General features: G+C 40.7%; 1 protein-coding gene across 1 annotated transcript in view; it reads left to right on the top strand.

Moving 5' to 3' along the window:
• Positions 1 to 2,205: 2,205 nt before the first annotated feature.
• Positions 2,206 to 27,090, top strand: part of SESN3 (sestrin 3) — a 68,860-nt gene continuing 43,975 nt past the window's right edge. Inside the window, exon 1 of the mRNA XM_034408801.3 lies at positions 2,206 to 2,436. Within this exon, the coding sequence (XP_034264692.1) occupies positions 2,326 to 2,436 (111 nt within the window). The 5' untranslated portion in view covers positions 2,206 to 2,325. The remainder of the gene's footprint in view (positions 2,437 to 27,090) is intronic.

Raw genomic sequence — 27,090 nt, 5'->3', positions numbered from 1 at the left:
TTTGAGCAAACATACTTGTGCATTTTAAAGGTAGACAGGCTGTAGAATCATCCGAAATACTTGCATTCTTCCTGGATTTCAATGGCTTCAGTAAAGCCAGGGGTTTTTTTTTAAAAAAAAAAGCTCTTTCAATAATCCTCCTTGCAAGGCTGGATATGTGCTTCTGTAACAAACATCGTACTGTATTTCTTTCTTGGGATCATTTTTGCCCAACCCTTCAGCACAACAGGCAAGAACAAAATTAAAAACAAACTCATGCAAATCCACACAATTGACCTATAAATGGAATCTTGTTCATTCAATGGGCCTTATCACCAAGATAGCAATCTCTTTCCAATTTAACCGGCCTCAGTGAGACAAATCCAAGGTATGCATGGATTTTATTCAGCTATAACATGGTGGTTTTTTGTTTTTTTTTTAGTTTAGACAACTAGTTTATAAATCATGTTCAAGTTTATATAAATCATGTCCTAGTTTGTAAATCATGGTTTGTAGCTTCCTTTGCTGTTTTATTAAAGCATATTATGGATTGTAAACCAATAGTAGGTTTCAAAACCCATCGCTACCAGTTCACTCGTGGGTGTGCACGCACATGCAATGCTTCTGCGCAGAAGCATCTGGGTGGGTAGGCGGAGCCTCCTCCCGCCACTGCGGGTTCGCCCTATCTGGGGCAAATCGGTAGCAACCCATTACTGCTGTGAACCCAAGCATAGGGCTGTATCTCTTACCAATTTAGCTGGCCTCAGTGAGACAAACTCAAGGTATACATGTATTTTATTCAGCTGTAACATGGTTTGTTTGTTTTTAGTTTAGGACACTAGTTTATAAGTCATGTTCAAGTTTATATAAATCCATGTTCAAGTTTATATAAATCATGTTCTAGTTTATAAACCATGTTTTGCAGCTTCCTTTGCTCTTTTATTAAAGCATACTATGGACTATCATTAAGTGTTGTATCTTATGATTCTTGATGAACGTATCTTTTCCTTTATGTACACTGAGAGCATATGCACCAAGACAAATTCCTTGTGTGTCCAATCACACTTGGCCAATAAAATTCTATTCTATTCTATTTACAGTCTGTTTCTGTTGCTCCTCTCTGGGAGGAGGTTTTGAAGTATTTCTAGCAGGACTACCATATTCTGTAACAGCTTTATTCCCTATGCTATTCATCTGCTAAATTTACAGGATTCTTTTTTTCCCCACCATGTATATGTATACATTCAAATAGACTGCACTGTTTCTCTGTGTCATATATGTGTGTGCATATGTGGGTATATGCATAATGGTTATCTTTTGAGAGCTGAATTCAATGAAATTTCATTTTAATGTATGCTGATTAGTGTCCATTTAAAGTGACAATAAAGATTCTATTCTATTCTATTCTATTCTATTCTATTCTATTCTATTCTATTCTATTCTATTCTATTCTATTCTATTCCATTCCATTCCATTCCATTCCATTCCATTCCATTCCATTCCATTCCATTCTATTCTCACACTGTGAACCCAAGCGGTAAGGCTGTATCTTTGCACGTTATTACAAGCCCCAAAAGCTAGAGCAAGCTTTTTACAACCTTGTGTCTTCCTAGTTGCATCTGACTACAATGCCCTGAACTGATTGGGAATAATGGGAGCTGGAGTCTGAATATCTGGCGGATTTGTGGAAGAATGGAACAAACCATTGCGCAATCAACACAAACCCCCTTCCTTGTAAAAACGAGACTAGACTTTAATCATTTTCTGCTCCCATTTTTTGGAAGCTAAACTAAGCTGTGCTTTTTTTTGCTTTCTTCCTTCCCCGGGAGCTGCAAAAGGGGGGCGTGACCGCCCTCGTGCGCGCGCGCGCGCTCACCCCGGTTCCCTAGACAGAGGCGCCTCTGATTGGTTGGAAGGGGGGGGAACGAAGCCCAGCCTCCAAAACTTCCAGCTGGACGTGCGCCTCCCTCTCCGCCCCGCCCCCTTTTACCTTCTGGGGGTTCCCGCCCCTCACTCGGAGACTGCCCGGAGATGAGGACCGAGAGAGAAGAGCCCGGATTGGCTTGCGCTCTCGCGGCGTTTCTATTGGCCGGTCGGGGTGAGCGAGGGGGCGTGGTCGGAGCGCGGCGATTGGCCGCGGCGGAGGGGTGTGCGCGAGAGAGGGATGGAAGTGGCTGTTCCTGGGCTGGGGAAGCCAAGCGGCGCTGCTGGAAGGGGCGGGGGGAGGGGGCGGCGGCCGGAGGCGCTTCTGCTGGGGCTGCAGTCGCCGCCGTCGGGCTCCGAAGCCAGCCGGACGCTGAGCCCTCCACCGCTTCCCTCCTCTGCCCCCCGCTCGCCGGCTGCACCATGAACAGAAGCAGCGGCGCCACGTCTTGCCCTCCGACGGTCCCCGGCGACGGCCACAGCAGCGGGCACGGGCGCCGGGTCTGTAGCAACTGCCGGAAAGTCCTGAGGCAGGTGGGTCTGACTCTGCCCCCCCCCCTCTCTCTCTCTGTCCCCGAAATGCCGGGGAGTGTTTCTGCTCCGCCTGCCTTCCCCGGCCGGTGCCCTCCTTTCGGAAGCGCAGGACGACAACATCCATCATCCGCGGCACTTGGCCGAGGATGACGGGTTATATATAGTTCGGTTACCCCTGGGGGTAGGGGGTGCGGGGATACCCGGCCGAGGAAAGGGTGAGGGAAGGCGGCTGGGGCTGCTTTGCTTCGCTCCGGCCACACCTCCTCACAGAAGGCCTTTTGAGAGGGAAGCTGGGCAGAAATCTTCTTCTCTAAAATAATAATAATAATAATCTGTTATTGTTTTCGGGTTGTTTTATACCTTGGGAGGGTTTTGTAACGATTTCCTCAAAAACCTATAAATAGATGCACATAAACACATGTGTACATATGTACATACATGTACGGTATGTGTGTGTATATATATATAATTTTGTATATGTATACATATATATATATATGTCTTAAGTTACATATATACATATGTATATACATATATATATATACGTATATACATACATACACATATACATATATGTATGTGTGTGTATATATACATACATACATACATACACATATATACATATGCATACACATACATACATACAAACACACACACACATAGATATAGATACATAGATATAGATATAGATATACACATACATACCGGTATACATACCAGTATACATACGTACATACATACATTTATACAAACACACATATATACACACACACACACCCCTCTGCTTCTCTGCTGCTTCATTCAGCTATATGTACATACAAATATAGGAGAAATTATGTATATATAGACGTATATGTATTAGCTTGCTAAGTTTGTTTTATTTTTTTATGGCAATAAATATACAGTCGCATTTCGCTATATCTCTTCCCGTGGTTCAGGGATATGAAAAAAGGCACAGGCAATAAAAACACCTAATATTTTTGTGTCAAATTATGTGCCTGATTGCATGTTGTGTGAATACTGTATGGTAATGTTGCATTCCCATTGTGCCTTTCCTGTATGTGGTGCTTGTGGTTTTGCCTTTTCCCAAAATGTTTCCCAAACAAATGTGTGTTTTTTTAAATTTTTTATTAAGACCTCACTTCTTTAGAGGAAAAGAGTTTGGGGTAATGCATAAGAAAAACAGTTTTGAATAAAACAGTGTATGATACTCAGGAACAAATATAGTAGGTAACCACGTTCATTAAAATTTGAAAATGTGTGGAGGAGATGTTCTTTTGATCACCTCTAAGTGATAGCTTGATATCCAGCTAGAATATAGGGCTTAATGTAAGTAAATATGGATGTAGGAATTGAGTCTTTGTGAATGGTAGTAATCCTTGTGCTAGTAATAAAATACAAGTAATGCTAGTAATATTTATGCTGCAATAAAATATAAAAATAGATAATGGCTAAATAACTGTGAACACTGCAGTGCCTTCTGCACTTCCATCACAGAAAGATAAATGATATTTGTTGTGTCATAGATCCAAGTGCCAAAACAGCAGATTCATGATTTGCAGGTTTTTGAAATCATACTGTGATTCATTTAATATCTTAAAATCAGCCTTCACCAATCTGGTACCTTCCAGATGGACTACAGTTTCTATAATCACTTTATATGGGCTAAGATGGGGAAGGCTGTATTAAAATTTATCCATACATATTTATATTTCATCCAGTATTATAAGCACTTATAAATCCCACTGATTTAAGTTGGAGACTAAACTGACGTGTGTTCAAATTTTAATAACTATAATGTTTGTATTGCTGCATTTCTATTGTTTTTTTTTATATATATATATACTATTGCTTTTTCCCCTATTATTTCAACTCTGCCCTGTTGACCCTGAAGCTTGGAAAGCTTGGAAAAATTCAGAACAAATACTGTGACAAAGTTCTTTTGTTTAGATTGTGTATTCCCCTTTCAAAGCTTTGACCTCTATATATATTGTCTCTATATCAATTTCTCCCTAGCATAATTGTGTGTGTGAAAATTTCACTGTATTTTTCTCATCTCAGCTTTCTTCATTATATAGTTATTGCTAATGAAAATGCTTTTAGACAATACTAAGATTTTGCATCTGATGAACTTTTAACAAAGGACACTAAAGGACTAAATACAGTCTTCAGAATTTATTGTTCCTGTATTATCCATCACAGTAATAAATTCCTTCTGATGGAAGAATAAATTTGAAAAAGTGAGAAATGGCTGGATAGTGGGGTTGGTACAATCAGACTGAGTGATTTGTGTCTTCCAAATATTGTTTTCATCACAAGTCTTGGCGAAAATGGATATGTTTGTGCAGCTGATTGGTTATGCTCCATCAATGTTTTGTGAGATCTTTGTTATGTTGAAGTATACAATTAAAGGAACATTCCTTACTCCCTGCATATCATTGGCTGGGTACATGCATTGCACTAGACCACAATGATGCAAACCATATTATACTCTAACTTGTTATCTAAATCAGGCATTACATCATATAGTATATGAATCCAGTTCAGTAAACCATAGTTTAGCAGACTGTGGTTCAGTTGATGTATAAATACGTTTATTGTATTAATAGCAGTACAGGTGACTTTGTTTTTACTCTATCCAAATAATAAATGTACTATAATTATTGGAGAAAATTTATGTGATTGCGAAGAGTCAGCACTATCTTGATGGCACATAAGCAGTTTAATAAAAACTTCTACACTGTAATTGAAGAGAAATCCATGCATACTGTCCATATTAGTGTTTTTATGTAATCATAGAAATACAAATCTAAGACATATGCATAGATTTGTCTTATCCAATTAATAGGGGAGAGCTTTCTCTGTGGGAGCACCTGCCCTCTGGAACGAGCTCCCCCCGGAGATACGGACCATCCCGGACTTACGAACTTTTCGCCGGGCCCGAAAGACTTTATTTCACCAAGCCGGGCTGGCCTAATTTTTTAAGTTTTTAAAACTGTTTAATTTTAATCTGAATTTTAATGGGGTATTTAAACTGTTGGGCCAAATTATTTAATTTATTTTAAATTGCTTTTAAATTTTGTATTTTGTATTTTGTGTTTTTACCTTGGCTGTTCACCGCCCTGAGTCCTTCAGGAGAAGGGCGGTATATAAATTTAAAAATAAAATTAAAAATAAATAAAAATAAAATAAAAGTTGCCCTGAATTTAAATGGATCTATTATTTTAAATGTATGGAAGATATTAAAAACTATAAATGGTTAATATCTCAAGAGACATTTCCCACTTTTTTCCCAAAGGAAAAGGGTCAATTTGTTGTCATTGTCCACATAGAATGTACCTAACAACTTATTTAATTTGCATTTTGAAACTCTCAATCTCGTTCTAAAAGGGAGCTAAGCCACAATGTCATTGGTTTTCACTTAGCATGCTTGTATTATCCAAGTCCCTAATGCCTTGGGGAAATCATGATTGTCAATATGTTGTGTGAATTAAGGCAGTTCAATAAATCTTGGTAAACAAAACCATGCCTAAGCACGAAAGGCTTCACATTTTGGTGGACGGGTGATTGCAACTGGAATTTCAGGAATATGGCAGGCATTCTTCCAAAGTAACTGCTTGTGAATAGAGTTTTCTGCTCATAAAATGTCTGCTGTGTAAATCCCTAATTTAACAAACATCTTGCTACCTCCTCTCAGAAGTATCCATCTAGGTGGTTCCTAGTTTATGCAACATTTATGCTTTTCAAGCAGGGGTGTGTGTACCTGCCTCAAATCACTGGAGGTTTCCTTCACAATGTTTATTTCCAAGGAGATTTCTGGGGCCCATTTGGATTACAAAGGCATTTTTGTAAATAAAAAAAGTCATGATGGAGGTTGACATTTTGTTTTCGGTATGTCAGCTTTTTATTTTTGGTAAAGCAATTTCCCTAGGAAGGCAAGTTGGCGGGTGCCAAGGAAGGGGGAGAGGACACTTTGAATCATCGTATGCACCCATGTGCAAGTTAATTCAAATGAATGACATGTTTGGATTGCATCCTTTTTGTGGGATAGAATACCGAGGAAAAGAGAACACACTGTGCCCACCTTGAGCTCCTGACAAGGTGGGACATAAATCAAATAAATAAACCAAACACAATTTAATTTGTTTACCAGGTGAAGCTCAGGCAAAAGTCCTTGCAACCGCCTCAACACTGTATCCCATTAGTTGGCAATAGCAGCTACTTTGTTACAGTAATTAGAAATATGGGTTATAGTATACACAGGAGGAACTTTGATTCTAATCTTTGTTCAGCAATGCAATTCACTAGTGATTCTTGGACCACCTGTCTCCTAATTAACCTTATCTTCCACTTCTCTGTGGAAAACAGGCAGGCTGGGGGGAAAAAATGTTAAAAACCCTGGCTAGCTTGTAAACTGGCACGAAGTTGAAACTCTCCAATTAAACTCCTACAAGGGACATTAACACAAGTAAGAATCTAAGCTAAGTAATGATTGAGCACAGGGAGGAGGGGGAAGGGATAAGGAGGAGTACTTGACAGTAATGCTTGTTTCCAGCTCTGTTAAGTAAAGTCAAAAACGATATAAACAATAAACCAAACTTTGCTAATGTCTGCTTTCGCCCCCCCCCAACCCCCACCTCCCCAAACTTCTCACAGCCCATTCTTAACAATATTAACCTGGTCATCTACTGGTTAGCAATATTCCGATCAGTTTATCTCTTAGTACATGTGGCTAACTGAATGCATTAGCTGAGATGTTTTTTATTTGTCTAGTGCAAATGAATTAAAACTGCTGAGCTGTGCAAAAGCATCAACTTACAGCAAAAGTTGTTTGCCTTTGTTCAGCTCTCCCTCCCTCCCTCCCTCCCTCTCTCTCAGAGACAGAGGGGTGGGGAAAACCTCAAGTCTCACTTTGGCAACCTCTTTCTAATTATATCTTTGCACCATGATTTCTCTTGTAAATATGAAGAAACATGCAAGTCAGTGAGCTCAAATATTTGTGCTCTTTGTCCCAAAGCTGTTTTTCTTTTCTTCCTTCCTCTGTGAGGCCAAGTGCCAATCAAAGTTGTTTTTCAAGCCATGAAATTGTAGAATTCTCTCTTCCTTTCTCCCGAAGGGTTTGGCTCTGGAAAACAGGCATGGGGGTAGGGGATAAAACATTTTTTTTAAAAAAAAAGCTGTACTGTAAATGCTTTAGACTCATAAAAACTGTATCCTATGCTAACCAATGTCTATGTTTGCTACGTGTATTTACTTCCAGCTCTCCAGACACTCATGAACTCTTGGATCATATTACACATCCTACTTGATCTTTTCCCCCTCACCCCTTTGCAACTTGTGTGAGAAATTTCATAAACTTGAGAAGCACAGAAATATACAGCTGAATTCCAGTCTTGGCTGAGTTCTCCCTTCATTAGAGGTCTTCTCTGTCTTGGATAAACTCCACCGTGCAGAAAATGGAATAGAAGTGTGAATCGGATAATCCCTGGTTCAGATTTTATTTTAAAAATCAATGTGCAGACCAGGGTAGGAAATGTGAACTATTGCTGAACTAGAAATCCCTGCACTCTTCAAAAGTGGCTAATGCTTCCTGGGAGTTGTAGTTCATAAATATCTTAGTGTCACGATTTGCCTATTCCACTAGAGATGTTGTTCAACACTTCCGCACACCAGAATGATGTGGGAAAGACAGGTAGTCCTCGAATTACAACCACAATTGAGCCCAAAATTTCAGTTGATAAGCGATACATTTGTTAAGTGAGTTGTTAAGCCACGGTGGCGCAGTGGTTAGAGTGCAGTACTGCAGGCTACTTCTGCTGACTGTCAGCTGCCTGCAATTTGGCAGTTTGAATCTTACCAGGCTCAAGGTTGACTCAGCCTTCCATCCTTCCGAGGTGGGTAAAAGGAGGACCCAAATTATTGGGGCCAATATGCTGATTCTATAAACCGCTTAGAGAGGGCTGTAAAGCACTGTGAAGCTGTCTATAAGTCTAAGTGCTATTGCTATTAAGTTAGTAACACTGTTAAGTGAATCTGGTTTTCCCATTCACTTTCTTTGTCAGAAGGTCGCAAAAAGTGATCACATGACCCCAGGACACTGCAGTCATAAACATAAGCATCTCAATTTTGATCACATGACCATGGGGATTCTGCAACATTCATAAGTGTAAAAAATGGCCATAAGTCACTTTTTTCAGTGCCATTGTAACTTCGAACGGTCACTAAACAAACGGTTTTAAGTCGAGGGCTACCTGTACAAAGCCAACCTATATAACAAAAGTGAGCATGAAGCGTCGTATGAAAAATAAGTACCAGTACTATCCTTACGGTTTGTTTTCTATACCTGGAAAAAATTTTCTGTATGGTACATAAATTCTTGGTTCTCAATCAAGGAATTTGGCAGGGGGAGGGTGCACTGTAAAATTATAATAACGGTCTAGAGCAGGGGTGTCAAACTGGTGGCCTGCAGGCCGGATGCGTCACACAGGCCACACCCACCCCAGCTCCATAAATGGGAAAAACATCGTGAAACATCATGTGACGGCAACATGACACAGCGAGTTTGACACCTGTGGTCTAGAGGAAACTGTTGATCCCAGAACCCTTTATGGGAGCTTAGATCTAAAAAAAAATGTGTTCAAACTGGCTTATAATGTGAATTGGATAATAAAGGTTGCTGCTTATCAAGGTAAAATTATCTGTATGTTTATTTGAGAGGAAGTTTTATATACTTTAATGAAGTTATTTTTTTTTTTAAAAAACAATTTGAGTTTGCTAGTATTTTTTTCAGGAGCATTTTAGAATTGGTTTGTTGTTTTTTGCTCCAGATTTTTTAAAGTCTTCAGGATAGCTGATATTCCTGGAATTTCAGGTGACTGTCCACATGCTTAATTCCCAAGATTAAATGACTGCTTAAATCAGACAGGCGGAATATATGGCCTTCCAAGTGTTACTGGTAGTCCTCAAAATTAAAATTCCTGTGCAACTGGCTTATATTTATGATGGTTGCAGTGTCATGAGATCATCCTTTAAGAACTTCTCACAAGCAAAATCAATGGGGAAGCCAGATTCACTTAACAACCGTGTTACTAATTTAACAACTGCAAACTCATTTACTTAACAATCGTGGCAAGAAAGGTTGTAAAAGGGGGCAAACTCACTTAACAAATGTCTCACTTAGCAACAGAAATGTTGGGCTCAATTGTGGTCATAAAGTCAAGGAATAGCTATACTAAAATAAAAATTTTTTGCAGCCAGCCACTATGATTACTGATAAAAAATAAAGAGAGTTATAATAGGGAGGACCAGATTTTCCATTGTGGGCTAAATATACTTGAATAAAACACTGTTATTAGATTTACAGTTACATTAACTTTGCAGCTTTGAGCTAGCTGTTACCCTCTTTCACTTTATCACTAAGGGAATTTCAGAAATCATACTATCCTTGCCAAGATTATTTTGTGTTTAAGGGCAGCTGGACTGCATCCATAGCTTATCAGAGTCAAAGGTTAGCAGTTCAATCTTGGTAATCTTTTAAAAACATAGTATATGTAAAAAGGTGTACATCAATTAGAGATAGTATCAATCCCTACAATAGACATTGGTAGGCTGCCCTGTTTTCCAGCTAAACTGTACCTTGTGTACATTACATGTTAGTGTTTGTTTGCCTTTACTTCTTTTTTAAAAAAATTACTGGTATTAGATATTTTTTAAACAAGCAAACAGCAAATAAGAGATTTTAAAATTTAAAATGTTTATTGGAATTATTTTTTCTTGCCTTCCATTAACAAGGAAGATATAGCAAGAAAAAAAATGTGAAGAATCATTATTCCCAGATTTGGAAATTATAATGGTAAATATTCTAAGAAGGAAAAAGCTAAAACTGCCATGGTTTTGAATAAACTGCTATAGGAAAAATAAATATTTTGCCAAGGCTGAACCTTCTTATATCCAGTCTTCTAATAATAAAAAATTGAAGGCAAGATATTAAATAGTAGACACAAATAACTATCTTTATATGGCCTAATAAAAAGCTTGAAAGAATGGACTGGCAGTACCAATTTTTAAATATTAGATAACTGCTTAACTTGGACCACATCTGGATGAAATCTCTTTAGGGCTAGATTGCTTCTATTGAGGGAGCAGGATTCCCACATGGTTTACACAAATAATTTTGTACATAGAAATTTTACCAGTTAAGAGACAATAACTCCAATAAGCCCAAGACCTAATAAATAACTCAAAGATGAAATCTTTTGAGACTCTTTCTTTGGAATTATCATAATCACCTCACTAGTTTCAGTATCTTCAAATAAACAGCATAGTTCTACGAAGATATTAGTAGACATAAACCTGAGGTTATGTTTGTTTAACATACTAATATGTCTCTCGTTCTGGAAACATTTATGGGCTGTCAGTATCTAACTTTGCCAACACTTTCCAATTTTAGCAGCAACAGTAGAACCTCTCAGGACATACTGTAAAGAAGAGGTTTTTTTTCTAAATTATTGGAAGCCAGAGCAGATAGTTGACTCTGGATGATCTCAAAAATGGTTTAGAGTTGGACATATTTAGCATTTAATAGAAGACCACCAAAAAGTAACAAGTCGGTGGGGTAGATTAGAAAGTCATAAAATCATCCTGGGTGAAGGCAATGGCAAACCACCTCAGTATTGTTGCCATAAAAGTTATATGGGCAATATCCATAAACTTACAAGAAATTGAGTTCATCTCAAAGAAAAACGTATCTATACAGCTGTTGCTTCTACTGTTATCTTAACAGAAGCCATATCCACATCCACACAAACGGGGGATTCATGCTAAATGGCTAGAGAGTTACTATTATAGGTTTTACCTGTCATGCATTTCCAGTTGTCTTGCTTGTTGACTTTGAAAAAGTTGCTCATTTCTTTGGTTGCCATTTGTAAAGTAGTAGTAATAGTGTCCTGCCTCACAGGGTTATTGTGAGCATTTTAAAAAATTATACCTCTGTGTTCACCTAGCGCTTTAAGGATAAAGCGGGCACTAAATCTTAATTAGTGAACTGGTTTATTGCTTTGTAAAATAGGTTATGAAGACTGGGAAGATCAGGCAACACTCATTCTAATAAGGTAATGTTTGGCTCCTGCCTGACGTTAATTTAATTGTATTAAATATATTTTTGGCCAATGGGATTTGTATATCACCCAGTTAGTATATCATCAGTGCCGTATGTCTGTCTAGTCATGTCAATATTTGGAATGACCACCTGTATAATTTTAGTAGTCATTGATTTCCCATTTGGACGCTACTTGTAGATCAGGGGTGTCAAACTTGCGGCCCGTGGGTGGGATGTGTCACTTGCTGGCCCCGCCCCCACCCGGTTTAGCGAAGGGAAAGTTTCGATATGTCATATGATGCTACCGTGACGACGCAAGTTTGACACCCCTGTTGTAGATTAATGCTGTCCATAAAAACTTGGAAATAACTATAATTACAGGCTAGATATGTAGGTAGTAACATTAGATTCTGGATTTAGTGATCTCATATGGGTTCAACTCCAGTAAGCCAAATTTACTGTTTTTGGACAGGACTTTGGTTCTTCCCTAAAGTTTCTGCGTTGTAGCACCACTGTGTGTTTGTAATTGATAATAGTTGCATAAAATAAATCTGGTACAAATTATTCATAGCTATGCTGAATTGCCAGCTTGATTTCTATGGTTCTCATATTCAGTTTATCTAAAATTCTACCAAGCTCCAGAAGCAGGTTAGCTTATATATCACTTAATTTTTACATGGTGTATGGAAGCTGTATCTAGTCTCGTGCCTTTAATCAATATACTCACTAGAGTATAGATGTGTTTTCTGACACTAATTTCTCACATCCATACTTTATATATATATTTTGCTGGAAAGTGTTAGATATGTCTCTTAAATGTGATATTTTCGATTTTCACCTTCCAAAGCAGACTGAGAAAAAGCAATGGATAGATGTTTTGTCTAACTTTGTCACCCCTGGGAAAGTTGAGCTGTTTCTACTGTAATCTTGCCACTCTGGGCCAAGGGTAAACCAGTGTTTGCTGACAGTGTGAACTAGTGATTATTATTGTGTCACTTTTCCCTGTTTTTTTTCCAACAATCCAGAATCTTTCAGTCCTTGCAGGCCACTGAATCATATCTTTTTTAGCAGAATTCTCCAAAAAGAAGCTTTATAGAAGCAAGAAGACACGTTCTCTTCAGTTTCTGTAGAAAGCCGCTAACCTTTTACAGTATTGACCAACAGTGGCAAGTGAATGCCAGAAATGCAGTCTAACAAAGTTAAATTGTTATTGCCAAGAACCAGGCAATTTGAAAAAAATTAAGTGGATATAATGGAAGAGACATGTGTTGGCATTCTTTTATTTTTCAAAAGGCCTTTTGAGTGGTTTGATCAAGGAAGATAAGAAATTCCATCATGTTTAACTGATTAAATGGTGGTTAAGAGAAGGCTGTGGTTTTGATGAGGATTTTAAGAATGCTGCCAAATATTTTACTTTGTAGACTTCATATCTGACTTAAAGGAGTCACAATGCATTTTGTTACAGGAATGTTCTTAGTACAGATCTCTAAAAGAAGCTCAAATGTTTCACCACTAATTTGCTGCTTGTTTTCATTTTACAGTAGTTCTGCCGAAACATTTTGACAGCTGTAACTAGAAAATTATTTGTGAAAGATGCTGGAATTATTTTTTTAAAAGAACTATTAAATTAGATTAACCCTTGTTTAATTCAGTATATAGATGAAAGTGAAATTCTAAGAAAACAATAAATAAAAAAGTAGTCAGTGGTTCAGATGCAATCTCTCTCTATATACAGAGGGTAGGTGTTCTAGAGTTTGCCAGTCTTGATTCTCCTCAGTGTTTCTACAGTCATGGGAAGACTACAGTAGTGGCCAGAATTGTGGAAGCCTTTTGGGAAAAGTGTATTTTCTAAAACTAGCTAATAACACCACTTTTTTTGGAGTAGTACCAATGGTGGGTTCCTCCCGGTTCGGTCCAGTTCGGCCGAGCCGGGAGCGGTGACGATATGATGTTAACTGCTTGCAGAACTGTACCGGTCTACTCATTTCTTTTTGGAGGCATCCGTCTACCCATTTCTTTTTGGAGGCACTGGTCTACTCATTTGTTTTTGGAGACACCGGTCCACCACCATGCTGCCTTTTAACACTGATCAGCTGTAGAGCGGCCCTTTGAAGCCCCGCGGCAAGAGTTTAAACAGTTTTTTTTCCTTCTAGCCGATCATCTGGGACTCAGGAGGCAGCAATAAATTGGGGGCGGGGCCAAATACAAGGTAAGAATAACGCGGGGGTGGGCGGGAGGGCCCAGCTCCCGAACAAAGAGAACTGGTTCGGTGATGTCATATTGTCACCGCTACCAGCTCGGCCGAACCGGGCTGAACTGGGAGGAACTCACCACTGCTACATGGTAAATCTGTGCATTGATTTCTCTTCCTTACATGAAAATGTTTACATTTACTTAAATTTAATTTAAGTCTAATTTTCTAAGCTACCAGAATATCTGTGTGCTTCATTTTTGTCTTTGAGACTACAACCACAAATTCAGCCCAAAATTTCTTTTGCTAAGCAAGACAGCTGTTAAGTGAATTTTGCCCCATTTTATGACCTTTCTTGCCACAGTTGTTAAGTGAATCACCACAGTTGTTAAGGTTTAACACAGTTGTTATGTGAATCTGAGCCATAGTGGCGCAGTGGTTAGAGTGCGGTACTGCAGGCTACTTCTACTGCCTGCCAGCTGCCTGCAATTGGCAGTTCAGTTCTCACCAGGATCAAGGTTGACTCAGCCTTCCATCCTTCCGAGGTGGGTAAAATGAGGACCCAAATTGTTGAGGGCAATAGGCTGACTCTGTAAACCGCTTAGAGAGGGCTGTAAAGCACTGTAAAGTGATATATAAGTCTAAGTGCTATTGTTATTGCTATCTGGCTTCCCCACTGATTTTGCTTGGAAGGAGGTGGCAAGAGGGAATCACATCACCTTTTCCCCAAAATTCCTCAGAAGTGCGGGCTAATGGGTAGTTATATTTCAGTACCTTAGCTACCCCGAGATATTTCATCTATAGGCGTTCCCTGACATTTCCATCAGACTTGAACTAGGATCCTGCTACTTCGACCAATTATCTGAAATCAAATATAGAAAAGTCAGCCTCTTCTCCATGGAGACTGAGCCCAAAAGATAAGTTGAATAGCTCAGGTTTTTCATCATTGTTACCTGTTATTATGTACCTGTCTTTACTGAGCAATGGGCTTGGTGTTTCCTTTTCCTTCATTGCCATATGGTCTGCAAAAAGAAAAAAAAGAAAAATCTGGCACGATTTCATATTCTGAATGTGACACTGTGACAGACGAGAACCGAAAACTAAAACAGATAGTGGGCAGTTAATTACAGGAAGTTTTCAACTTACGACCAAAATTGAGCCCAACATTTTTGTTACCAAGTGAGACGTTTGTTAAGTGAGTTTTGCTCCATTTTACAACCTTCCTTTCCACAGTTGTTAAGTAAATCATTGCAGCTATTAACCTAGTGCAGGTAGTCTTCGACCTACAACAGTTCATTTAGTTGCCGTTCAAAGTGACAATGGCATTGGAAAAAGTGACTTATGACCATTTTTCAAACTTACGACCATTGCAACATCCCCATGGCCAGATGATTTATATTTGGATGCTTGACAGCTGACTCATGTTTATGACGGTTGCAGCATCCCTGGGTCATGTGATCAACTTTTGCAGCCTACTGAACCAGCAAAGTCAGTGGAGAAGCCAGATTCACTTAACAACCGTGTTACTAATTTAACAAGTACAGTGATTCACTTAACAAATGTGACAAGAAAAGCCGTAAAATGGGGCAAAACTCACTTAGCAAATGTCTCATTTAGCAACATAAATTCTGGGCTCAGTTATCGAGGATTACCTGTAACCTGGTTGTTAAGTGAATCCGGTTTCCCCATTGTCAAAAAGTCACAAAAGGGGATCACATGACCCCGGGACACTGCAATCGTCATAAATATGAGCCAGTTGCCATCTTTTCTTTTTATATAATAATAATAAACCAAATAACTTACTACCGTATAATTCCTTGAATCTTATCTCTAGTGTTCAATTATTTTATCAAACATTATTATCAAATTATATAAAGAGAAAAGATGGCTATATAATTAACTGATTTTTATTAAGATGTTGGATTGTATTATTTGGAATAAGATTTAAGGAAATGTATAAAACAATTGGGTTTACTATTTTTATAAGAAATGAATGATTGTAACACCACATAATTAATTGATTTGTATTAAGATGTTAGATATTGAAACAGCTGATGATGGAAAACATTAGTGATTATATTAAAGGAATATAAGGGAATACTAGGAATTATATTTGTGAGATTTTAAATTTAAGGGGTTTAATATAGAGATAAAGGGAAAAATTGAGTTTGGTTAAGATTAGAGGTTAGGATGAAGGGTAATATTGGTTTTTTAAAAAATAGAATAAATATTATGGCAAAAAGGGAATATATAAATTGTAAATTTAGTTGAAATGACTAAAAACTGTTTAAATTTGTGAACCGGCAAATACTCTGTTCAGAAAAAATACATTGTGTGTTTGTTTGTTTGTTTGTCTGTGTAAAAAATAAAAAAACTTTAAAATAAATAAATAAATATGAGCCAGTTGCCAAGCATCTGAATCTTGATCATGTGACCATGTGGATGTTTCAATGCTCATAAATGCGAAAAATGGTTAAGTCACTTTTTTCAGTGCCGTTGTAACTTCAAACAGTCACTAAACGAACTAGAGGTTACCTATACCTCTGGACAAATAGCATCTGTCTTTGTAGTATGCCTCTCATCCAGGGTTGAAATGCTCCCGGTTCGGACCGGATTGCCCGATCCAGTAGCGATGGAGGCGGGTGGTTCGGAGAACCGGTAGCAAAAATCCCTGCCCCCCCCACACATGCCCAGCTGAGCTGCACAATCATCAGAGGCTTTTTTTTTACTTTTAAAAGCATTTTTTCTACAACCTCTTCGGCTGAAAAAATGCTTTTAAAAGTAAAAAAAAAAGCCTCTGATGATCACGCGGCTCAGCTGGGATCGTCAAAGGCTTTTAAAAGCATTTTTTCTACAACTTCTGAAGAGGTTGTAGAAAAAATGCTTTCAAAAGGCTCTGACATCCCAACTGAGTTGCCTGATCTACAGAGGCTTTTTTTCTTTTAAATGCCTCCGGCAATCAGGCAACTCAGCTTGGATCGTCAGAGCCTTTTGAAAGCATTTGTTTACAATCTCTTCGCCGAAGAGGTTGTAAAAAAAATGGTTTTAAAAGTTAAAAAAATATTAGCCACGCCCACCCAGTCACATTCCCCTCCCCCCCAAGCCATGCCCACAGAACCGGAAGTAACAAATTTTAGATTTTACCACTTCTCTCATCCCACATATATTCTTGCTATAACCATACTATTTATCCCCCCAATATGCTTACATTGTTTGCTTGGATATGCTGGTTTCACTACCCTCTGGCAAGGGGAGATGGAATTCCCCATAAATTTGCCACATATAGCATCAGATTTTTCTAGATTTCAGAATTAAATAAAACAGAGAGAAGAGAGTTGCCATGGAAAAACTGTGTAAAAATCAATGAGCGCATGTGCAAATGTGTGCCAATTTTCTGTTAAATAATAACTGAAGTTAATGCTAAACATAAATATGAACGCATTCGCTGTAGTCTCTAAAATGAATCAGTGCAGCCTAACGTAGATTATCCAATACGTGTTTTTTTAAATTTCTATATTTTCTGAACTAGTTAATGTTAACTAGTTGTAAAGAATATATCGAATTATTTAACAGGCATTTTATACTTTTTAAACAATAAGTATACCCAGTATACAGTGTCACAAAGATGCAAGAAATGAAAAAATGAAAAAAGGGTACAACACAAATAATATGTCCTCGTAAACATTTTCAGTGGTGACAATGGCTCCATTGTTTAGCAAAGAGATAATGAATATTTCTTGTCATGTTAGTTTCAAGCAATGCAAAATTAGTTATATTAGGGCTTTTTTTAAAAAAAAAACCACTACGGTAATTTTTAATCGTGGTTTAAATTACCTTGTTTTAAATCAATCAGCCTTAGAAGAGAGGAGGTTCGGCACAAATTTCATGTTGCTTCTCTGCTGAAAAATCATTTGCGCTTTTTTTTATTAATTGAAATGAGCATTTAAAGTTTGTTGCACATGTCTTCATATTATATAGCCAGCGTTACCTGTGATCATTCATAATCCAATGTAATGTATATCCAGCGGTGGGATTCAGCCGGTTCGGGTGAATCAGTTGTTAAATTGCTGGCTGGCCCCTCCCCTCCCCTCCCCTTCCAGGAGTCCCCATGCACCCCATTTTGGCTCCCAGGTAAGTGCAGGGAGGTCTGTTAGGCCCAAAACGGGATGCCGGGGGCGGCGTGCAGCACAGCCCCCACGTGGCCTGTTTTTGCTGCCAGGAGGCTGCAGGGAGGCCGGCTAGATTAGTTTGGAAACCCCCATCTCCAGGTGGAGAACCCATAATTTGTCTTTTGCTGACCATGCGCCAAGGCTTCCAAGGAGGACAAGTGCTAAGAGCTACTTAAGGGGGAAAGATATGCACGTTTTTATGCTTTATTCAATCCTCTTCTTTCTTCAATAATCCCTCACTTCATAAATTTCTGAGCAGTTCAAGCAAAACTTCTGTTGTGATGTGGAGGAAGAATGCAGTGTGCTTCCTTCTCAAAATGGGGTATGCAGTCCACCTTCCCTTAAGCTCTCAGAGATACAGATGTTATGATATGACCACCTTCTAGCTCCATACTCTCTTGGAGGTGGGGAGAATTTTTCTGTTTTTACACAAAGTGTATCCGATGTGGAATTTCTAGTTACTCTGATCACCAGGAGGCACTGCGTGACAGATTTTATCCTTTGTTGCAGCTCTCTGGGTGAGGTGGCCAGATCTTACTCTATGGGATTCAAATCTTCCAGAAATTAAAAAGATTTTTTTTAATGTTTCATGAAAAACAGACAAGTGGCAGCACATCATAACACCAAGGATCCTGTTTAGTGATATAAAAGTAGCAGTTTGCTGTTGTTAACTGCAACTATGGTGTTGTCTATGTGTGTGTGTGTTAATTATTTGAAGTCATGAACTATGTGCAACCCAACAAATATTAAGAGAGTAATAATATCACTGCACCTCTGTCTTGGACAATCCCTTCATACATTATTCTTACCTTTCTTCTTTGCAATTTTTAAAAAAAACTTGCATATCATAATGCCAAGCGTTTATGCAGCCTTTATATGATTCTACATCCACTGTTATTGTATTAACCTTTGCTGTCACTAATGTTATCCACTTCATTAGGTTCAAAAGAAGAATATCCATGTTGACATAGTTAGGCAATGTTAACATAAATCAGGATTTGTTGAGATTCCAAGAATCATATAGACATATAAACATGCTAGATTTAGGCATACTCCTTAATAGGTTCACTTTTGCTAGCTGAAGTAGGCCTGGTAATATACCCTCTCTGATTCTGAAGACAGTTGACTGCTGTTGTATAGTTGAAGCTTCTTTATATACCCGTGATGGCGAACCTATGGCACACGTGCCACAGGTGGAATGCGTAGCCATATCAGTGACATGCCAGCTCAGCTCTGGTGCGCATGCGCACACCGGCCAACTGATTTTCAGGCCTTCTGGGCCCACCAGAAGTAGAGAAACAGGCTGTTTCCTGCCTCCTGAGGGCCTGGGGGGGTGGGGAAGGCCCGTTTTTCTTTCTCACCTGGCTTCAGTTCCTCTCTATGCATCTGGAAAGGGCGAAAACAGCCTTTTTTGCTGTTCCCCAGCCTCCAGAGACTCCTAGAGAGGCTCTGGAGGCTGGGGACAGCAAAAAACATCACTTCCTGTCCAACCTGGAGTTAGGAAATAGGCCGTTTCAGGCCTCCGGAGGGCTCTGAGGGGGTGGGGAAGGCTGTTTTCGCCGTCCCCAGATGCATAGAGAGGATCTAGAGCCAGGTGAGAAAGAAAAACAGGCCTACCGGGCCATTGTATGGCAAGAGAGGGGGAGGAAAGAAGGGGGCGCATGTGCAGGGTGGGGTGCATAGAATTATGGGTGTGGGCGCGCGTGTGAACCTCTCCCCCCCCACGGCACGCGATGGCAAAAGTACAATACACAGAATGGCTATTTTGTCTGATGAAGATAGACTTGAATTAATTCAAGTTACGATCCCTTTAAAAATTCCAAAACAGGATTAAGTCATTTTATCAATTGCTCAGTCATCCTTACATTAGTTGATATATGTTTTTGATTCCCTTGGTGTTTGCAATGACTATTTTTCTAATCTAGCCTGAGAGTTTGTTGGGTGCTTTCCAATTTTTTAAGTTCGTTACACAAGAGCTAATATCATCACGAACCATCCATACGCCTTACTGAACCAACAGTTTTCCTTCCAAATATTATATGAAAATAAGTGAGCACAAGTGTGTCTCGAATCCTTAAGAAATCGCTTGGAAGACGAAACCAGGGATCGCTTTACATCAGGGGCGTCAGACTCGATTTCATTGAGAGCCACATCAGGGTTGTGTTCAGTGGTGGAATTCAAGTAATTTAACAACTGGTTCTCTGCCCTAATGATTTCTTCCAACAACCAGTTTGCCGAACTGCTCAGAAAGTAAACAACTGGTTCTCCCGAAGTGGTGCGAACTGGCTGGATCCCAAAACTGGTTGTGTTTGACCTCGGTGGCCAAGGTGGGCGTGGTCAGGATGGGCATGGCCAGCTCGACTTCACTTATGTCACGGTCACCTGTGGCAGCCTGAGTGCTCTGCCAGCGAAAACAGGCTCCTAAGCTCCGTTTTTGGCTGCACCAGCTTTCTGCAACCCTCTGCAAGTGAAAACAGAGCTTGGGAGGGCCGTGAGATCCATTTTTGCTGGCAGAGGCACCGCGGGCTGGTCCTTTGCTGTTTCCAGGGTGGCCCCGTGGGGCAGATCCAGCCCCCAGGCCTTGAGTTCGACACCCCTGCTTTACATATTAGCACAAGGAACACTTAAGTTGTTAGCGGGGAATTCATTTTCAGCATGAATTTAGAATATACCCCATCGTGCAATTTCAGACCGTCTGGCCCCTTCGTTTTAAAGGATGGTGGCCGTTTTGAGATGTGCCATTTTGTTTTGATACAAAGCATATGCCTTTCTAGTTGCAAGGCAGACACAGTCCTTTCTTTATCCAAACAAGCTGGGGGTGGGTGGGGAGAGGGATTGGGCTCTAACTTCTGCTTCTAATTCCCACTGGGGATAAGAGTAAACAAGTAAAGGGACGCTGTTATTCTACTTGCTGAGCTGAAAATCTGGCTCCGAATGGGTGGGTCAACATACTTTGTCTGGAAGGCTGCCAGGTTCACAGTCAGTTCTCATATCTTCCTTCTCTTGCTTGTAAAACTGGGAAGTCGGGCAGTTTTTGGTTTTTTTTAAATATTTTCTGACCTTCCTAATACTGAAATATAGGGACGTGGTGGCTCAGTGGCTAAGACGCTGAGCTTGTCGATCGAAAGATTGGCAGTTCAGTGGTTCGAATCCCTAGTGCCGCATAATGGGGTGAGCTCCCATTACTTGTCCCAGCTTCTGCCAACCTAGCAGTTTGAAAACACGTAAAAATGCAAGTAGAAAAATAGGGACCACCTTTGGTGGGAAGGTAACAGCGTTCCATGCGCCTTTGGCGTTTAGTCATGCCGGCCACATGAACACGGAGACGTCTTCGGACAAGCACTGGCTCTTTGGCTTTGAAATGGAGATGAGCACTGCCCCCTAGAGTCGGGAACGACTAGAAAATATGCGAGGGGAAGCTATCCTTTTAATACTGAAATATTGTCTATGCAACATCCTTCACCTTGGGTTCTGGCTGAGCTGAATACTAGGTAGTCCTTGACTTGCAACAGTTCATTTAGTGACCGTTCAAAGTTGCAACAGTCCTGTAAAAAGTGTCTTATGGCCATTTTTCACACTTACGACCATTGCAGCCTCCCCATGGTCAAGCCACGTGGTCAAAATTCAGATACTTGGCAACTGGCTCATACCTATGACGGCTGCATTTGTTCCAGGGTTATGTTTACACCTTTTGTAACCTCCTGACCAGAAAAATCAATGCGGAAGCCAGATTCACTTAACAACCATGACACTAACTTAACAACTGCAGTGATTCACTTAACTGTGGCAAGAAAGGTCATAAAATGGGGCAAAATTTACTTAACAAATATTTCACTTAGCAACAGAAATACTGAGCACAATTACGGTCATAAGGTGAGGGCTACCTGTAATGAATACCCTCTTGTAGATCTACTGTGTGTTCCAATTGTCTGGTGTTTTAAATTTTGATAACTATAACTATAACTGCTTATACTTGAACCTTGGCTAGGTGCAATTTAAGAGTTCAGTAATTGCATTCATAAAAATAAATTATAAATACAATCTCAAGGAGATGGTGGTGGAGGGGGAAGAATTCTTCATTACCATTAAACAATATAACTAAATGTCTAGGGCAGTGATGGCTAACCTTTTTGCCATTGTGTGCCAAAAGCGGGGGGAGAATGGGGGGGCCACGGGTGCGGGTGCCCACATACATAATTCAATGCGCCCCACCCTCCCGCGCATGCGCACGTGACCCCCCCACACTTCCCCCTGCTTTTGGCACGTGATGGCCCGGTGGGCCCGATAGGCCAGTTTTTTCCCCTCCCCAGGCTCCAGTGGCGTTCTAGGAGCCTGGGGAGGGCAAAAACAGCCTTCCCCATCCCCCCGGAAGCTTTCCGGAAACAGCCAGTTTCCCAACTTCCGGTGGGACTGGAAGGCCTGAAAATCAGTTGGCCAGGGCGCGCATACACGCTGGAGCTAAGCTAGGGCAACACTTGCGTGCCCACCAATATGGCTCCGCGTGCCACCTGTGGCACTCATGCCATAAGTTCGCCATCACTGGTCTAGGGACTTAAAAGTACTGGAGTTCAGACTATTCATTCAGAGATTTGTACGTCATGTGGGTTATCTGGCTTTAGCTTGGTATACAATGGAAACCAAGATATTTTTGTTTTACGGTTAATCGAACTAGGACTTAGTGCCATCTCTGAACCCAGCTTAGTTCATTGTCCTGACCTTGTGATTATAATGAATCAGCTCTCCAGCATTGATTTAAACAAGCACAGGCAATTCTTCCTGAACTCTGAGATTAACATATGAATATTCATCCATGCATTTAATGTTAGATGAAATAAAGTGTTTTACTTAGGATTTGGTGTCCCCAAACCTCAGGTTTATTATTCTAAACTTCTTCCAAAAGCCCAGGACAAATAATAATAATTTTAGACTGAAGCAGACTCTTCATTCTTGGTACAGCTAGTTAGAATAACCTGGCAGTTTTGTGTCCTTGCTAATCTCCTATTTATTCTGTAAATTGCTGTCTTGAAATCACAGATGTAATGTCTTAATTCAACCCATTCTACCAAAAGATTGAAAACTGTCTGCTTTAATTGTGTTGTTTTGTATAGTTGTTTTGTGTTTCCATGGAGATGAGTGCTGCTTTGCTATTTTATGTCTTACCTATCCTAGATCTTTCAAGCCCAGATGTTTATCCTAAGTTTTTTAATATCCCTGAAAACTATTGGGAATTCAATGCTCTTCCTGGAGAGGATGCATTAGTTAGAAGAAGCATGCATTATTTACATGTATTTTGAGCACTCGCAAATGCATAAACATTGAGAAATAGGAGTGTGTGTGTTTAATCAAAACAAGAACAGTCATGTAAATGAACATGAAAAAGAAATTAGATGCCTGAAGTAAGATGAAGGAAGTATTTTTCCACGCAATCTGCTGAGGACCAAAGTAAGACATTCTGGTGCTTGAGGAGACAAGCATGATGGTGTCTTATTCCCACTGGATATTTTTTTTAAAAAAAAGCATATAGGCAGATACCCTAGTAACAGGCAAGCATCTTCATTCATGCCTGCCCAAGAAAATAGAGTAGTTCAAGAAGTGTTGGCCAAACCAACCCTCAATATCTTAGTCCTTCTGGTGCTTTGCTGTCACTCATTCACTTTTGGTTTGCTGCCCATTCAGACAAAGGGTGCAGTACAATATGCAATAGTGCGCATTACAATGCATGTATTTTGGGCAAAGCAACACATGCAGGGTAATTGTTTTGAATGCATGCTATGAAATGTCTGCCTCCTTGTCTGTCTGTTTATTGAATTAGTCTGCTTTCTCAACAGTTGGTGTCTATTCTTAGTCGTGAGGAAGTGAGTTAATGAAGCGCAATTCAGCAACAAACCAGCATTGCTAATCATATAGACATCATTAGCTTGTGAATTGGGATTTAACAGGGGTTCTCCGAATGAAATATCATCTACTTGTGGCTTCTGTCTCATCCTGACTGGGTTGGCCTAGAACTTGCCCTTGTCTTGCTTTGAAAGGCATTATAGGTCTGTCATTAATGATAATGCTGTGCTATAAAAAGAAATAGCTCGGTATTTAAGAGGTCCTTCTGATACGTTGGCTTTCAGTCTGTTGAGAGGCATAATTATGTGCTTACGGGATCTATAAAGGACTAAAGGGAGGAAATAAAACTAGGGTCACTTGAGGCTGGACAAGCAAAGGTGGTGAAAAGCATTGGCAACAAGGCCTTGGAACGCCATTTGGAATCCATCCTTCCATGATGTATTAGTCACTGGGCAGCACCAACTCTAAAACAGTCAGCAAGGTATACAACAGACAAAATATTGGCAGTGACCCTCTATAAAACCAGGGTAGTTTTAAAGCTGGAAATTACGGTATAGCACCCAGTGATTCTGTGGATTAGCAACTCTTATCTTCCTCTACTTCATTGAGAGCGTAACAGAAGGAGATAGCATAGTTTGACGGAGGAGGGAGGCAGTGAACTCTGAGAGAAAAGCAAGGGAGGTGTGGAATGGTCCAACATTGCACAGACATCCATCTAAGTCCATCTACAAAGAACCAGTGGTGGGATTCAGCCGGTTCGGGCTGGTTCGGGCAAACTGGTAGTTAAATTGCTGGCTGGCCCCTCCCCTCCTCTTCCAGGAGTCCCCACGTGCCCCATTTTGGCTCCCAGGTAAGTGCAGGGAGGCCTTCTAGGCCCAAAACGGGGCATGGGGGTGTGTGGCAGGCCCCCCCCCCGTGGCCCGTTTTCGCTCGCAGGAGGCTTCAAGGAGGCCCAAAATGGGGGGCGGGAGGGGGCGGCATGCTTTTGCTCCCAGGGGGGTGCAGGAGGCCGAGTGCTGCCGGTCACACCCCCTGGCCATGCCCACCATGGCCACGCCCACCCAGCCGGTCATTAGGGCAGTGAACCGGTTGTTAAATTATTTGAATCCCACCACTACAAAGAACTTAGGTGTCTCAAGTAAGTTATCTTTACCTTCCTCTCCTGAGTGATGCAACCTGCAGAGCTGACTTACGTGTAAATCCTGAAACCAGCTCATGAATAATAGAGGTCCTCAGGTAAGAAGAGAGGGAAATCGGCTGCCCTTACTTCCATAATCCTACTCTTCTTCATTTTCTCTCTACTCATGACAACAAGATAGGCAGTACAGGATCCAATGCACTGTTGTCGTCATGTACACAGTTCAATTTTTATCAGCCAAAAATCAGGGCTCTGCATTCTGGATTAATTAATATTTTCAGGCGTCTTCACTGGTAGTAATCTTATTCCTCAGGTTGCGTGATAAATCAGCAAAGACGTTGAACTAGAACTAGGCCCAGCAACCCGGTTCTGTGTCTTTTAAAGGATTGCAAGTACTGTATTCTCTTCATAGCCTAGCGTGGATTTCAGAGTGCTCTTTCCAGATTATTTCACAGAGATTCTCCAGAAGGAAGGGGTGGAACCAGCCAAGCCCAGGGCACCCTCCACATTGGATTAGAAGACCTCCAAGGGTCCCTTCCAACTCTTGTTATTTTATTCTGTTATTCCTGAAAAAGCTCTTGCTCTTACGGAAAAAAATGGTTAACTATTCCTAGGATTTACAAGCCAATAGGTAAAGGTTCCCCCGCACATGCGTGCTAGTCATTTCTGGCTCTAGGGGCGGTGCTCATCTCCGTTTCTAAGCCAAAGACCCAGCGCTGTCTGAAGACGACTCCATGGTCATGTGGCCGGCATGACTCAATGCTGAAGGCACATGGAGTGCTGCTACCTTCCTACCAAAGTGGTCCCTATTTTTCTCCTTGCATTTTTTACGTGCTTTTGAACTGCTAGGTTGGCAGAAGCTGGAACAAGTCATGGGAGCTCACCCCGTTACGCGGCACTAGGGATTCGAACCGCTGAATTGCCAATCTTTCGATCAACAAGCTCAGTGTCTTAGCCACTGAGCCACCGCGTCCCATACAAGCCAATAGCAGGCCTTATTTTTTAGTGACGAGGAAGAGTCACAGACCCAGGAGACTATAGAATAGACCAAGCAGTCCCATGAAGCAGCAACGCAGGGAGCCAAGACTGTAGCTGCATCTCCCATCACCCAAAGTTTGATGATATAGACTTGTGGCCACCTCACAGAATCTGAACAAAAGCCAGATGACTTAAGGGCTGGCACAAGCTAGCTAAAGCATCAGAGTTTGAAACAGTATAGAGTCCACGTATAATGTACAATCAGATTCTTGGCTTCCGGAGTAGTAGCATGGCAAGGGCTGTGTCTCAAAGTAACTGAGACCCTGGCAACAAAGTCCTTCTCAAGTCCTTCTCTATAACTCTTTGAATGTTGGGAGGGGGTGATGGTAATTGGATTTTGTTTTTTGTTTTTTTTAATGTTTTGGCATTTTTATTCTTGTAAGCTACTTGGAGTCACTGTGAGTGAGTTTGGCATTTCTAAATTTCTTTAATAAGTAAATAAACATAACATTGGTGAGCTAACAAACTCAGGGCAAACTAGAAAGCAAGAATGATATGTGGGTGGGTGGGTGGGTGGGAATAGAACCCTTGTCTTCAGCCTTGAAGGAGAAAAAACAGGTACAGTTGTTCTTTTGTTCCAGGGATTATAACATTTGGGAGGCCAGAACTTTGCCAAAAATGCACTCATGCCCTTGAAGTAGAGTCTGCACTTGAAGTTGGTTCAGAGCATAGCAGCTGGATTGAGTGCTTCCTTTGCTGCTAATTATCTTTTTGTCTGAAGCCAGGCTATGGAATTTGGTCTTTAAAGCTTCAGTGTGAAAGGCTGGCTTCTCTCCAAGTAATCTGTCTGTGGTTTTAAAACTCTGATCTCAAACAAATTGTCCCTGCCCCGATAGTAGGGACTACTAGAACACCCTTGTAGAAGTAAGACATTACCTTCTAGCCATGGAAGAAATAAAGCTTATATAAAGGTGAGATCTAGAGCAGTGATGGCTAACCTTTTCCGGACCGAGTGCCCAAAGCGCGCACGAACCCCCAAAGCGAACTCCCAAAATGCAATGCGCATGCGGCTCCCGTGCATGCGTCCCGCCCCCATGTATGTGCAGCCCGCATACTTCACTCCTGTGCATGTGCGCCCCACCCATCATGCGCGGCCTCCCCCATGTGCCCCGCTCCCCACCGCATGTGCAGCCCCACGAATGCGCCCCCCCCATGCATGCACGGCAGAGACCCGAAGACCAGCTGG

The sequence above is a fragment of the Pantherophis guttatus genome, chromosome 5 (assembly GCF_059756535.1).
Source record: "Pantherophis guttatus breed Tessera chromosome 5, ASM5975653v1, whole genome shotgun sequence".
Taxonomy (NCBI): Eukaryota; Metazoa; Chordata; class Lepidosauria; order Squamata; family Colubridae; genus Pantherophis; species Pantherophis guttatus.
The sequence above is the reverse complement of the archived record's forward strand: the minus strand, read 5'-3'. Positions and strand labels throughout refer to the sequence as shown.